The 16,119-nt window shown below is 38.4% G+C and overlaps 1 protein-coding gene across 1 annotated transcript; it reads right to left on the reverse strand.

The window, feature by feature from the left end:
* Nucleotides 1-87: 87 nt before the first annotated feature.
* Nucleotides 88-15,846, reverse strand: park7 (parkinson protein 7). Its single transcript, XM_062038145.1, has 6 exons — nt 15,633-15,846; nt 13,481-13,582; nt 13,360-13,419; nt 5,512-5,581; nt 1,138-1,224; nt 88-829 (listed from the first exon to the last, which is right to left on the reverse strand). Exons 1-6 carry the CDS (start codon nt 15,720-15,722, stop codon nt 669-671), a joined length of 570 nt encoding a protein of 189 aa, XP_061894129.1. The 5' UTR covers nt 15,723-15,846; the 3' UTR covers nt 88-668.
* Nucleotides 15,847-16,119: the final 273 nt, after the last annotated feature.

Raw genomic sequence — 16,119 nt, forward strand, 5'->3', positions numbered from 1 at the left:
GAAAGGGAACACTAAGTTACGAATGTGAAAACATTGAAAAAAGGACCAGAGACACAAAAAATATTGAATAAAAAACATGAAACAAGCTGCTTTAACACGGGGTTTAGTAAGTCTCGTTTACAAATGCTGTGCAATCAAGACTGATTGGAAGTGCAAATAAAGTAAGCTCCGCCCACAAGTCAGATTCTAGTAGTCATCAACAGCCACTGTGTTAGGTATAATATGAGTCATTCAATGCAGGGGTTTCAAAGTGTGCGCCTCTCATTGAAAAACTGATTTCATAACCATATTTTGGGGGAATTCCCCACTCACCCCAGTCTGCCTCGATTTGGGAAATACTTTAAAATTAAGTAACTTTGTCACGGACATAATTTAAGGTAGCTTGGTGTGTTTACAAGAGGTGTTTTTCTTAAGTTGTTTTCAAGTGGTATAGAAATGTGGTTGTTACCTTAATAAGCTACAAGGGAGGGTGAAATATTGCACATCTCACAATGATGCAGTGCAGTTTACCAGCTACAAGCATAAGAGTAAATGTGCTGGAAGGTTAACACCTTTATAACAATGATTGTTATTGCAGAGGTTTGGGAATACATATATTGTATCATATAGTTAAACAAATGTACCTAAGGTTGTGGCCTCTGAGCTTGTCGGATGTAACGTGGCTGCATTCAGTCTTTCATAAGGAGTGGAGACTTGACTTGAGCGGCAACCTCAGCTCCCAGAAGTTCTTCTACAATCGCCAGGGCAAATTCAAAAGTGGTTCCGGGCCCACGGCTGGTGATGTAATGTCCGTCCTTCTGCACTCGAGCCTCTGAATATTTATAGTGATCTAAAAAAAGGCAAAAAGAAGCGATACTTAGCAGCGAGGACCATGCAACAGGCTGAATGAAGACGACACTGTGCTGTGTGCACACCAACAACTCTGCTGATGACCTAGTTTCTAGTAGGTTCTGCCAAATTCCTCCAACTGCTTCCACCTCTTGTGTGCCACTGCATTGTGACATGACAATTTACCTGTATGGCAGTGCCACCTGCTGCTCCTTACATAAACTGTTTTAGATCAAGCGTTCCCGTCACACAGAAACAAAAACTATGGCGCAGCCGTCTTTCCACATCCTTCCTGAATTCGGTTCTTACCTCCAGCCATCATCTTCTCCTTCATAGCAGGATATGAGGTCACTGTGCTGCCGTAGCCAATCCCGTGTGCCAGAAGAACGGTAGGACCTGCAGCAGAGGGGAGCAAAAGCTGTATTAATGCTTGTATAATAACATACCATCCATTTGCATTAGTCCAGTGCTTTGCACAACAGTCCATTAAATAAGATTGCAGGGTCAAAAACGAAAGAACAAGTCTAAATATAGATGGATTAGCTTCTTCAAACTTTTGATTTGTTCCGATTTCAAAACATTCATCCATTTTATACTACTTGTCACTCTCTGGGTCGTGAGGGCGGGGAGCCTAGAGCCTAGCCCAGCTGCACTCGGGCGGAAGTACACACTGGACAAGTCGCAAAACAGTCTTTCCCAATTTAAAAATAACGTGATTTTATAATAATTGCAAAAAATAAAACTTCTACAGGCGACATTTTAATGTTCAAGTATATTGAGTCGTTAACTTGAGGTGGGTAGAGTAGCCAACATTGAGTACCGTTACTAGTAATATGAGTAATATGACTAAGGTAAAAAGTAGTCTTCCAAATGATTACTTGAAGGTGCCATATGTAATAATTTCATGTCAAGTCATCTTGAATAAATGGCCCTGATATGTCAAACGGCATTAATAAATCATGTTCTTTCAGAATACTTCTAACTGATAACGGTAGTTCAGCCGGGATATGCTCATTTCAAAATTAGATTTACAGCCCCGAAATCATGTTATTGTTTTCATTTTGATGCCCTGCCTTCTACCGTTTGACCAATTAGAAAGTCTGTGAGTGTGTCACATCCAGGTTGCCACCTTCGTCTGGCTACTGCCACTGCTAAAGTTACTAAACATGTCAGACCTGAGTAAATCTAAAAGGCGTCGTTACGATTCTCAACTTATTCATGACGAAGCCAGGAACAAAACGAGGATTAGTATCGGGGATGCCTTTGAAAGATGGAGACTATTGAAGGCGGAGAAGATTTTTTCATCTGACGCCAAACTTGCTAATTTCCTAAGTAAGGCATTTACGTTTTCTTATTACTTGAAACAAATGGAAATGGATATTTCGTATGTAAACTATATTGTCCAATACAGTCTATGACCTTGTCTAACAAAGCTAGTATGTTCGTGCAACGAATGCTTAGTTTGATGGTGCTTAGCTCCTAGTGCAGTGGTTCTTAACCTGGGTTCGATCGAACCTTAAGGGTTCGGTGAGTCGGCCTCAGGGGTTCGGTGGAGCCTCTGCCGCGTAGGTCAAGACACACCCGACTCATCGTGTAAATAAAAACTTCTCCCTAATGGCGTATTATGGATACCCCCGAACAATGTTCCCTCTAATTTTCCATCTGATTTGCAGGTGTATAATTTGTTGTGAGTTCATGCACTGTGTTGGTTTTGTTCTTTGAACAAGGTGATGTTCATGCACGGTTAATTTTGTGCACCAGTAAAAAAACATGTAACTTTGTCTTATAATTGAAAAATATATATATATATTTTTTCACTAAAGAAGGGTTCGGTGAATGCGCATATGAAACTGGTGGGGTTCGGTACCTCCAACAAGGTTAAGCACCACTGTCCTAGTGTAATGCATAGCATGCTAGCCTGGTCAATAACACATCAACATATAGGCTAACGGGGGAAATATATGCCCGTTAGCCTACCTGTATATGTCGATGTGTCATCCAACTGACAGGGCAAAATCTCTTTTTGACAATTAAAACCTATGTGGATATGGGTAGTGTCAGTGCCTATTTCATTCTCAATATGCTGATACGCTGAGGAAATGGGTTCCAACATTAGCGCGGCTAATTGCGGTTTCTGGTACTGTATGTGCATCAGGCACATATGGGGTGGTAATTGCTTGGCACAATATAATGCATTACATGTAATGATTTTCTACTTTGTGTATTGACATGGTAGTAGGCTATATGATTTATGCGTAGAGTGGTTTTTGCGTAACGTGGGTTGGCTCATAGAATCCTCGTCGCTTCACACTCGGCTGTGAACCGATCCAGTGAGAGCTAAAGATCCTGGCCAGATGAAGTCAGCAGGACCACATCATCTGCAAAAAGCAGCGATGCCACCAAACCAGATCCCCTCAATTCCATGACTTCGCCTAGAAATTCTGTCCATAAAAGTTACGAACAGAACCCGAGACAAAGGGCAGCCCTGGTGGAGTCCAACCCTCACTGGAAACAGGCTCGACTTACTGCCAGAAATGAAAAACAATGACAGCAAACCAAACCAAATAAAAGCCCAGTTCAGCACAATTTGGTCTTTGTCGGACCTTTTGAGACAGGTCACTAATGAAAACTGAATAATGAAAATATGTCAATAATTATATGTTGTTATATTATGTTTAAGGTTCTAATTCCAGCCCAGGGGCCTTTTGTGACCTTCAGCTCGTTGTTTATTGATCGACGGCATATCTTAACAAAAGAAGGATTGGAGCCACAAATAGTAAAAATTGTGAGCACAAGTTCACATTAATACTAATAACTGCTCTTGCTTTTGCAACATGACGATGTAGGCTGTTTTTCTTAACTACAAGTTTTTGCTTAGGGAGCATTGTATAAGTGTGAATAGTGGCTAGATATAGGTAGAGTTCACATTTGAACAGATATGGTACCGATTTTCGGTACCTGGGAAGCGATACTGGAAACCAATGGTACCAATTTCAGGTACTTTGTTTCATTCATTTTTTTTTTTTCAACATTTGAAAATGAGCCGATTACGATAATCGCTGTCCAGTTGTAGCTTGTTTAATCATCACATTCCTGCGTCTCATTTGCAGGTATGACACCAAGTTGCAATTGCAAGTCCAAGACTTTAAATGGCAGTAGTACAACGATTATGGTGTGTTGTGCTGCTTGTTGTGCCCTACAAAGTGTTAACACTGTAAATATTGTATTTATTATGCATCAATTGTTTTAATTTATAACATGCATCTTAGGTTTAATTAACGAATTTGAATGTGACATTGCGAATGCTAATCAGTAGCATGCTAATAGAAAAGCCAATGTTTATTAGCATCATTTTTGGACAAGTGGAGCCTTACTTTACTTACGTCGGAGCGTTTTTTTAAAAAGTTCTATTATTTTGCCCTCAGCGCTGCTAGAGTGCCGAAGTGCAAAATGTCAGCAACCGGGTGTGACATCATGCGTGAGCCCGGTACCAAAACATGGCATTGTTGAATTCTGTGAATCGGTGCCAAAAAAGTACCAAATTCGGTACCCATCCCTAATAACGGCCCTAATATTCTTTATTAAACATTTTTTGGTCTGCTCTATGGTAATCGCCACAGTCAAAGGGACAAACATGGTTTGTGCTGTGTTCAGATGTGGTTCAAGTTTGGAGGTCCCGTTGTATTTATATTTAAAGTTTACAGCTGGTTGCAAAATGTATCCACCCCACACAGTATAGAAGATATACGATGACACAAGCAGTTCTTAAAATTGTCCTTCCAAACGGTATGATGGTTTCTAATACACAGAAACACAACATCGTTTCTGCCCGGAGACAATGCACCACAATGAGACAGGAGGTGGGCTCTAATCAGAGAATAGGGAGTGCCTGAAGACACTGCTCCATGCTGCATTAACTTTGGCAACGGCCGAGCACTGCAGTGAAGCTCATCCAAAAAAGTGTTAATAAATAGAAAGTTATTGATTAAGGTCCTTGGCTGTGCGCCCATGCAGTCTAAAGATCCCACTTTCCCGTGGCAGAAGAGCAGACTGCAAGCTACTCCTGTTACAGCTAATCCTCACGCAGAGGAAGCCAAAGAGAGAGAGCGAGGCGACGTCGGACATGAGATAAGCGCTTATTATCGGACTGATCAATGTTTTTGGAATGCAAATCATCGTCCTTAATGCAGTCAAGTCACCAAAATCTTTCAGCGTCAGGGGCAGATATTGACACAGCGAGGGGCCCGTCTCGCTGGCGGCTTCATTAAAGTGTGAATTCCTGCGAGTGTTTCAGTCTTTTCTAGGACACTTTGCCATATTATATTATTATATTTGCCATAGTGGTCGACAGTCACTTTTCATAATGGCCTTGCTGTGTCCTTTATACCACAAGGGGACTGCTAGATAAGCACACTCATTAAATTTAAGGACATCCATTTATCAAACCTTCATGCTACCAATTTAGATATCAAAAGCAGCATAAATTACTTTAATGAATTGAATAGTTTCAGTATTTTGAATTTCGTGGTAGCGCTATCTAGTGTTCAGCTGATTTGATATAGTAAACCCACAGATTTACTACACACGTTTTTTTTAATACTGTAAGAAACCACATGCCGGTTTGATACAGTATGTCTTATTGAGAGCGTGTTACTACGACAGGCTTGTTTTTGTCGACTGCACCTGCACAGATGGCTGCAATAAGGCCTTTCCTGCCATCTTGGTCCTTGAGCACTTCGCTGACAGCGGGAGACTGCAAGAGAGCGGAGGAAGAAGATGTAGTGAGTCACAGGCGGAACATAGTGTATTAAAGCAAGACATACAGTAAACATTCTCCGAATATGGGGCTGCCAAAAGGACGATACAGCTGTATTTATGAATGCATTCATGAAGATGTGGCATTGTGGAGCTGACGCCTAGATCTAAACTGTACTTCCTCAAAAAGTGTCCATGTGCATTGATTTACTCAGCGACAGAAAGTACCATATTTTCCGGACTATAAGGTGCACTTAAAATCCTTTTTTTTTCTTTCTCAAAACTTGACAGTGTGCCTTAAGTTTGGTTGAGCTTACCCGCCTCAAATATATTTTATTTGGTACATGGTGTAATGATAAGTGTGACCAGTAGATGGCGGTCAAACATAAGAGATAAGTGTAAGCTGCACTATGATGGCAATATGTTTCAAGTTAACAACACCAACATTTTAAATGTTCCATTGAAAATATAGAACATTACACACGGCTCTCAAAAATCTATCAACATTTTTAGTACAACTTTGGTAAGCTATGAAGCCGCACCGCTTGAAAGATTGTGGCGTTTCGTTTCGCAAAATTATGCAAAAGCAACTTTTCTTACCTTCTGGTACCTGCTGATCTGTATTTGGGATCTGCATAAATCCTGAAAAATTGCGCGTGTCCGCCATAGTCGATAACATTCTTCTTTTTCTCTATCTTCTTGTTAAGTGACATTCATCCTCCGCTGTTGCCTTTTCTAATATAAAGTAGTGTAAAGTTCTTACTTATATCTGTCAGTAAAATGACCATGAAAGCGCTAAAACATACCGGTGTAGTGAGTTTTCATTATTCACCCAAGGAACTTTAGTTATTAGAGAGTTCCGGTCGGACGTTTTTTCACTAGACACATTTCCGGTGGTGTTGTTTCCGGATGAGGAGATGCTGCTCCGTTATTGATTGAAGTAAAGTCTGAATGTCATTAATACAGTTAGTTCCATCTTTTGACACTTATTCCACTCCCGTCCTTGCAAGCTACACCGCTACAACAAAGATGACGTGGAGAAGACGCTGCCGAAGGTGAGCCACGTAAATAAGACCGCCCACAAAACGGCGCATCTGGAAGCGACTGTCAGAAAGCGGCTTGATGATGATCTGTAAAACATAATCTATGCAACATTTAGACCAAAGAACCACCATTACATGTTATGTAGACCACAAGGAAGTGTTTTACATTTAGAAAAAAAAAAAAAAAAATATGACCCCTTTAATGCGCCCTATAATCCGGTGCGCCTAATTTATGAAAAAATATATTTTTTAAATAGACAATTCATCGGCAGTGCGCCTTATAATCCGATGCGCTCTATGGTCCGGAAAATACGGTACCAGGTGTTTATTTGAAGTAAGGCATTATTTTAATTGTTATATTTTCACAAGCGTGCTTGCAATAGCTAAAGTAAATCAACTCAAGTTTGCACTTTAATTGACACTGACATGGCATTGTTCTAAGCTTTTGGGGGTGGGGTGTCAACACGAACACATGCACATAGCACAACGTAACAAAAACAACAGTGTGTATTGCAAGTCTGTACTTGGGCTGCACAAAGATAAACAGAAAACAAATTGCAATTTGGATTCACAGTAACCTGCACCCTAATTTATAGATGATTTTTTTAAATAAACAAGCTGCAACACACATATGCTGAAGGACAGCCCTGTCGTCATGACGGCTGACACTTCGTCCTTCACTGGTCAGAGGAAGTTGGCTCTGCTGCCATGGCCAGCGTGGCTCAATGACTGTCATTCATTTTAAAGTCATATGATATTTTCAAATGCAAATATCAGATGTGCAGCGACCATAAAAATGACATGCAGGTGCGTCATGGCCAATTATGCAAAGTAGATGACGCAGTCATCTGCTCCCCACACAACGTATCTCTGCAAATATTTAAATGGTACAACGCTGGTGATATGATACTATGATACTTTTGATACAATGTAAAAAGTACCGTAAAGCTGCTACTTTTTCCCTAGGCTTTGCACACTGCGGCTTATAAAACGGTGCAGCTAATTTATGGATTTTTCTTGACTGACGGCCAGCTATAAAGTAAATAATAATAAAAATTTTAAAAAGGTGTTATTGTTTGTGGTATGGCGCCATCTTTAGGATAAGTTCACTCACTGCAGTTGCTGCATTGCTCTGCTGTTTAGACTTAGCTATGAACCTACCGGAAGTACAGATGCTGTTTGGTCTTCTAGCCGTCCATAGCGTTTCTATTCATTTGGATTCTTCAATTATCCCACCTAGCAACGTTAATAAGTTTTACCGTATAGTAAATAATTTTTACTTTCTCAACCGTCCCGTGTGTGATGTCTGTTGGAGTGTTTATATGCATATCTGTATGTGTTCTTGTAATGTAATGAAGCTAGCGTCGTTAGCATTAGCTACTATGCTAACACGTTTACGAGTGTCTTTGTTAGTAATACTAACCTTTAATAGCATTATTTTGTATTGTTTCAGTTTCGTAAATTCACCAAAACGTCACCGTGGACTTTTTGAGTCTGTTTAGCTGATTGCAGAACAAGCTTCCGCTGTTAGTGGGTCCATGACGATGACTTTTGTTTTGTTTGATCAGCCCTTTTACTGCTGTGTGGCTGGCACAGTTTGGAAACAATTAAGGTATGTAAATAAACATTTACAAAAATTGTTGTGTGTAAATAACAAATTTCACAACGTATATATCTGCGGCTTATAGTCCGATGCGGCTAATATATGGGAAAATGTTTTCTAAAATTTTGTGGGTGCACATTTACTGTCCCCTCAGAATATGTCAACCCAGCCATTAAGGTCTAAAACACGGGCAACATAAGAGAGTACACCCCTTTGCTGAAAATGCCCAAATTGTGCCTAAAGTGTCAATATTCTAAATATTTTCAGCTCATATACTCAAATACTTTTTTATCGAAAGCTCAGTTTTTGAGGACTGGGATTTATGTATCAGTTGGGAATGCTACAAAGCTGCAAGACTATGACAGAGTTTTGAATAATCTTTTTTCCTTAGAGATAATTTCAGTTCAGTTCAGTTTATGTATTTATGTAGAATATTTAAAAACAACCCCAGTTGGTTAGAGTGCTGTACAGACAAACAATTTGCAACAAAAAAAAGGGGCACATAGTGTCACATTTACATTGTAACACGGAAGGATGAATACGATACAATAGCAAAACACCTTAAAAGAAGTGCAGAATATATCAACTAAAATACTAAAATGTAATAAATAAATTACAAAAATATATAAAACAAAAAATAAAAACAACCAAGATATCCCGGTTTTTCACACACAGTATTGTCCTAAAACTGTAATATGTTGTCTTTTTTGGTGAAATCTAGGGCTGCAAGATTAATTGACAGTAAGGTTTTAATTAGTGTGATAACCTCACCCCAAAAGGCGGAGGTTCTTTTTTCTTCGCCCTCGCTAGCATTTGAGTGACGGACATGTTTGCCAATCAACCAGAAGCTAATAAACAACACTTGCACGTTGGAAAAAGTCTTGATTGTTTTATCTGTGTGTTGGTTTTCGTTTCTCACTACACACAAGGAGAAAGAGGTCTCCCTCTGTGCATTGCTCTCAGCACCTGAGCGCCTTTATTTAACAATAGAACTAACTGAACGCAGTGAGCCCTCTTTTCAGTCATTCACAATCTTGGTCTCAATGGGCGGAGAGCGGAGCCGCTAGCTTACACATGCAGGATTCACGGACATCACCTCCCTATACTCGCGACTCATTAGTGAGAAGTTCTACAAAGTAACGAAATTCAAAAGGAAAAAATATGATAAAGCCAAATGTGCTGTTGTGATAATATTTCAGATTCAAATCGGATGGCCAATATGAACCCATCAACAAGGACGAACGAGCGAGAATGCCGTGATTGCAACAACAACAAAATAAGGACAACGTACGACCTCGTTTTTCCAACTGGGAAACAAATGCACTTTAAAATGTTCAATATTTATTCAATTTAAATTTGTGCTTACAGAAATAAGTCAATTTTATGTTTTTGTTTATTTAGGATAACTGATAAGTTATATACCTTCCAATTATAGTCCAATGGTGAACAATTCTACTGTAATGAGAAATATAAATATTTATTCAAATGATAACTTGCATTATCATTATAATTAGGTTGATTGGCAACACTAAATTGGCCCTAGTGTGTGAATGTGAGTGTGAATGTTGTCTGTCTATCTGTGTTGGCCCTGCGATGAGGTGGCGACTTGTCCAGGGTGTACCCCGCCTTCCGCCCGTATGCAGCTGAGATAGGCTCCAGCACCCCCCGCGACTCCAAAAGGGACAAGCGGTAGAAAATGGATGGATCATTATAATTAAGTATGATTACATTTGTGTTTAATTTGGTCACAAAAAATGCTGAAAATAATATTGTTTATCGGCAATAATTTGTGGGACAATATAATGTCCAGCAAAATTTTAAAATGAACCTCACTGTATAGTTTTTATTGGTAATTTATAAAAGTAGATTATTTCATATTGTTCTAATGTGTGGCACCTTGAGACAAGAATATGTTGACTGACAGTCTAAAAGTGACATGTTTTCCTTCACTTGATATTTTCGCAGTTTTATGTATTCATTAGGTATAAAATCGAAAAATCGCAAATCAAATCGAATCAAAAATGGCAATCAGTTGGTTTTTTTCAAAAATGGTGCAGCCCTAGTGAATCGAATTCACAAACAAGTTGGACTGATGCAATGACGCTATTTACACAGGTGATGCAGCTATCCGTGTGTGCCAATCAAAGGGAGTTTACTGAACTTTGGAGGGTGGAGGATGGAGATGATATTTGAAAACGACAGAAAACCCCATTGGAAACTGCAGCTGTGACTGAAGCCCACTAGGTAGCGCCAAAGACCAGTTGATAACTCCAAGACAGACAGCCGAGTAGTAATTGTAAAGACTACCTTAAAAGCCCCTTTCCAAGCAGGAACTATTTTTCAGAAACGTTTTTTTTTTTTTACATAAAAAAATAAAAAATAAAAAAAGGTTTCCCATTAAGATACAAAGAAGTTCCAGCAAACCACCAGGGTCTTTTTCAGAAGCGTAGTGTAGAAACTTGTATCATTTTCACAAGCAAAAGAAAAGCTTTGAGACTTGAACGTCAACACAAAATGATTGTGGAAGAATAGCCGACTCGCTAGTGGATCTAAATGTAGGACAATTGGCCAAATAAAATGGTAAAAATAAATTTAAAGAAGTATATAAGAAGGTGAAGGACAGTCCAACCAGCACGCAAACAAGCCACCCGCCGAAATATAATAGTATAAATTCCTGAGATTATTGTTAAAAAAAAAAAAAAGAGTCACTAAAGTCAGAATAAAAAATCTGGGTGTGATTGACTCCGAGTTGACTTTAACCCTAAATATTAAACATTTTACTAAAATAGATTTTTATCATCTTAAGATCATAGTCAGAATCCACCAGTTTCTCTCTCAGAATAGAATGAATAGAATGGACTTTATTGTCATTATATTTGCATATAACGAGATTAAAAACTCCAATTTAAGGTGCGGTAGTGGGAACAAATATTGGGGTAAAAATAAATAAATAATTAAATAAAATAAATTACACAACAGGTAATAAAGAAAAAAACTAACAATTGAAATAAACACACTACTATCCAATAAGAATAATAAGCACTCCTGCACAATATACAAAACACTATAGAAATACAAAATACTGTACAATATACAGAACAAGGCAAGAGTACCGGAGTAATAAATAACAATCAGTGTCGGACGTATTGCACTCGAAGGGTAATATTGCACAGTAGGCCAACACGGAGGTGCTAATGCATGCTTTTATTTCCTGGTTGTTGAGACTATTGAAATGCCATACTCTCTGGTCTTCCCAAAAAGAATATCAGAAGTCTACAATTATTACAAAACTTAACTGCACGTGTGCTGATGAGGACTAGAGGGCGGAAGCACATTACACCAGTTTTAAGGTCTTTGCATTGGCTCCTCGTCCGCTTAAGGGTCGATTTTAAAGTTATATTATTAGTTTTTAAATGTCTTAATGGCCTTGTACCTTCTTATCTGTCTGACTTTTTAGTTTTCCCAAATACCAGAACAAAGGCCCACGGTGAGGCAGCATTTAGCCACTATGGCCCCCACCTGTGGACAAGCTTGCCAGAGAGCCTTAAATAATTTTAAAAAGGCTAAAGACACACTTTTTTAATCAGGCTTTTTACCGATCATCTTAAGCTCCGATCATCTTAAGCTCTTATGTTTTTTATTGTTTTATTGTGTTGTTTTTCTATTTTAATTATTAATATTACTAATATTACTCTCTTCATGTTATAGTTTTATTAACTAATTAATGTAATATTTATATTATTTATATTTTACATATATTTTATGATATGATTTATACTATTTTTAAGATGGGGTTAATTGTACAAATTATTCAGTGTGGACGCCTCAAAAGGTGGTGGTTTTTTTCCAAATCCTTAGTGTCATGCCATGTTTTGTTTTTGCTTTGTTATTGTCAATAGTGCTGTGTGTATGTATATACTGTATGTGTGTGTGTGTTTTCTTCTCTTCTTTATTTTTTATACAGTACTTTGTGTTTGCCACTTGCCTGTGTATGAAAAATGCTATAGAAATAAAGTTTTGATTTGAGAATAGAAAAGCCTTGAATTTTAATGAAATAATGAGACATCTGAGAAAGATGCTCCCCTAACAAAAACAGGTAAACAATTATTACAGTTACCTAATAATATAAAATAACGAGACATCTGAAGATCTATTGAGGCGAGGTGTCTATTAGAGCGAAAGCTAATATGCGGATGCTCAGTATTGGCTATTAATAAAGTGCGTGAGGACTCTCAAAAGGACTGAACTAAGCTCCTGTAAAGGTTCATTTTAAACCTTAAAGGGGACCTATGATGAATGTTGTCTTTTCTGACTTACAAATATTACAATGTTGGATAGGATAGGGTCAAGATAAGATAGACTTTATTGATACTTGTGGTAAACAATGCTAAAACATCAAATTATAAGGTTCACGATTTTGGACGTGAGCTTGCACATTGTTTCGGATGCCTCTTATCGCAGTTTGGCTATGTTGTGATGTTATTTGGACACATAATAAAGCACTAAGCCTGAGGGGGAGCTCTCCACCCTCTGCTTCAGGCTGTGAAGAAACACACAGTATGATAGAATATTTTCATTTAATCTTGGCAGGCGCATAATAACACTAACATTGCACTGACATTAATGCTGATTAAACTGCTTTTTTATTAATGTTGTGACCGGGTGAATTTATATAAAGTTTATTAAGTTTATTTTTGAGTGTGTTTGGAAAAAAATAGCAGTGACGACCTCAAGTTATATATTTAAAAAGCGTACATTTTTAAAAGAGAAATTATGATACTTTAAGAGGGTAAGGAGTGGTTTTAGTTGCATCCTGGGAACGCCTCCTAAAACGAATATCTTGCAGACAGACTCAAAAAATGGGCCTACAAGTCTGACGGTGGAGCAAAATATAAACCAAAGCTTATCCAAAACATATCATCGAGATCACAAGGAAGTGTTTTAAATGTAGATTAAACTCGTCATTGGTTCCCTTTAAACATGGAACAAATACATGAGACTATTAACTTATTTTAAAAAATGAAGGCGCACAGCTATCAAGTTTTGACTTATAAAAACTGCTGGCAAAGTATTGCAGAACGCAAGTCACTTAATAGTAACAATATGGATGTAGATGCATGGATGTCTTACCTCTGCCAGGTGTGTGGCCCCTGGTAAACCCCCAGGAAGGACCACCACATCATACGGGCCCTAAAACACAGCATGCAAAATAGATTATTTGCGGTTGAGAGCATTTATTTTGAAGTCTTACCTGTTTGCGTGCATCCTCCAAGCTTGCATCAGGACAGATGACGACGTTCCTGCTGCACTGGACTGGATCCTTCCCAGTCAGCCCTGCCACCGTCACGGCAATCTGCATGTTCGAGTGGAGGTGTCAACAAACCGTACTAGACTGGCAAACCCTTTTATTTAGCCTCTATATTAATGATTTGCCCACTGTTTGTCCTGAAGCTGAATGCTTAATGCAGTGGTTCTTAACCTTGTTGGAGGTACCGAACCCCACCAGTTTCATATGCGCATTCACCGAACCCTTCTTTAGTAAAAAATAAAAAAAATTTTTTTTTTAATTCAAGACAAAGTTATATGTTATTGGTAACACTTTAGTATGGGGAACATATTCTAAGTAACAAAGAGTTAATTTAGAGTTATTTGGACACTAGGGGAACATATTCTAAGTAATAAAGACTTAATTTAGAGTTATAATAAGGCCATGCCGACCGAATAAGGCATTAATAAGTACTTAAAAATGACTAGTTAAGAGCCAATATGTTACTAATTTGCATGTTAATAAGCAACTAATTAATGGTGAATATGTTCCCCATACTAAAGTGTTACCATGTTTTTTTACTGGTGCACAAAATGAACATCACCTTGTTCAAACAACAAAACCAACACAGTGCATAAACACACAACAAATTACACACCTGCAAATCAGTCTGACTTCTGCTGTTGCCGTATCCTTAATACGCCGATAGGGAGAAGTTTGTATGTACACGATGAGTCGGGTGTGTTTTGACCTCCGCCGAACCCCTGAGCCTGACTCACCGAACCCCTAGGGTTCGATCGAACCAAGGTTGAGAACCACTGGCTTAATGTATGCAGACGACACGGTTGTAGCTGAGATAGGCTCCAGCGCCCCCCGTGACCCCGAAGGGAATAAGCGGTAGAAAATGGATGGATGGATGGATGTTCACACCAAAGAAATTGTTGTTGCTAAACTCACTAAAACAATGTCCTATGTTACAACTTGGTTGCAGGAGTGCTGTCTGCAGCTAAGCATTTCTAAAACTGTAGGCATGTATGTAACTAAAACAAAATAAGTATCATCTGACCCCGACATACATATTAATGGTGAAAGAATACAAATTGTCAGCCAATATAAGTATATTGGGTTAATAATAGATTCAGAGATTTCCTTAAAGCCCATATTGGCAAATTGTGTAAAATAATCAAGTTTACTCTCGCAAATTTCCATGCAATTTGAAATGAAATGTCAACTGAAGCTGCAAAATTGTATTTGCATTTGATGATTTTCAGCCACTTCAACTATTGCCTTACCAGCTGGACAGAGTTTAAAAAAACAAACGTTGGAAATCTTGTAAAAACAAGCAATTAAGGTTATGGATAAAACAAAACCTAGGCACTATCATCACTGTGCCATTTTTTTAAAAAATACAGTATTTTTAAGTATTGCATGAATTGGCTCCAGATCCTCTGGTAGAGTTCATCAGTCAAAGAAAAAGCCGTGAGCGTGTCACTCGAGGCTCTGTCAGAGGTGACTGTTATATTCCTCTGCGCAGGAGCACTTTCAGTAAGTCGGCCTGGTCAGTAAGGAGCGCAAATATGTGGAACTCAGTACCCGAGGAGGTTAAACTGGTCACAACTTACAAGGCCTTCACAAAAACAATTAAAATGTGGCTTATCAACGCCTAAAGCACTAAAAGATGAGCCTGTTTTGATGCTAAGATAAATGTTATGTTGTATTTTATTTTTTTAACATATTGTATATGTATTGTGTGCTTATTTTTTTCATTTTTCCTCTCTCGTTCTTTTACTACAGCCTTCTGGCTAATTCTGGCTTTTTTTAACCATGCGTAGTCATGTGTTTTATGAAATTGCATTCACCCCTTTGAAATAAACTAATCTAATCTAATCAACACGTCACTGCAAACACGGACTTTTATTTTGAAAAACCAGTGTCTTTCAACTTTGACATTTAGTTTGACGGTCTCCGGTTATAGGATCAGAATATGTTTATTCTTTCTTAGCACTACTTATAACATTAATCTCGGTGTGGTTGCCGTGCATAGTTCATGTAAACACAGCATACAAAAGTCAGAAAACGTCCTTATGTAGAGAGTCGTGTGATTAGCATGTTAGCGAAGTGGCAGAAAGCAACAAACCCCAGCTCTTCGCATGATGTCCACCGAAATTACAGTCTCCATCTCCTCTGCACCCTTTGCCAAGATGACCAACGCTCTCTTCCCTGCCATTTTTGAGTTTGCAGCTCGTCAGCGGCAAAGACACGTAGGAATGAAGCTAACTACAGTGCGTAGTATTATCCACTTGCGGCTAGTATAGTAGCATTGGACAATTGCCCGGGTTGCCAGGTCACAAGACACCAACCCCCTTTTTCATAGGACGACGCAATATCACAACCATACATGTCGTATTCTTATATTAAAAAAATACATATGTACACCTGTGGTATTCTTGTAGTCACCAGATATAATGAATACAACTTAAGAAGAAAAACAATAAATCTCAAGAGTATAGTTTGAGCAAATTTCGCGGCTCTGGATAACATCCAGAATATGGATTTAGTGATCGTGTCACATTACCAAACAAATGGTTTAACATAACAATTAAGTATTCAGACATTGATTTTTA

This window comes from Entelurus aequoreus, linkage group LG26 (genome assembly GCF_033978785.1).
Source record: "Entelurus aequoreus isolate RoL-2023_Sb linkage group LG26, RoL_Eaeq_v1.1, whole genome shotgun sequence".
NCBI classification, from domain to species: Eukaryota; Metazoa; Chordata; class Actinopteri; order Syngnathiformes; family Syngnathidae; genus Entelurus; species Entelurus aequoreus.

What these genes read in the sequence shown, in the direction of transcription:
- park7 (XM_062038145.1), bottom strand. Translation starts at nt 15,722, where the DNA reads ATGGCAGGGAAGAGAGCGTTGGTCATCTTGGCAAAGGGTGCAGAGGAG. An exon ending in GGGCCACACACCTGGCAGAG is followed by an intron (nt 5,582 to 13,359) that starts GTAAGACATCCA and finishes GCTCTCTTGCAG; the next exon opens with TCTCCCGCTGTCAGCGAAGT. An exon ending in TATTGCAGCCATCTGTGCAG is followed by an intron (nt 1,225 to 5,511) that starts GTGCAGTCGACA and finishes CCTCTGCTGCAG; the next exon opens with GTCCTACCGTTCTTCTGGCA.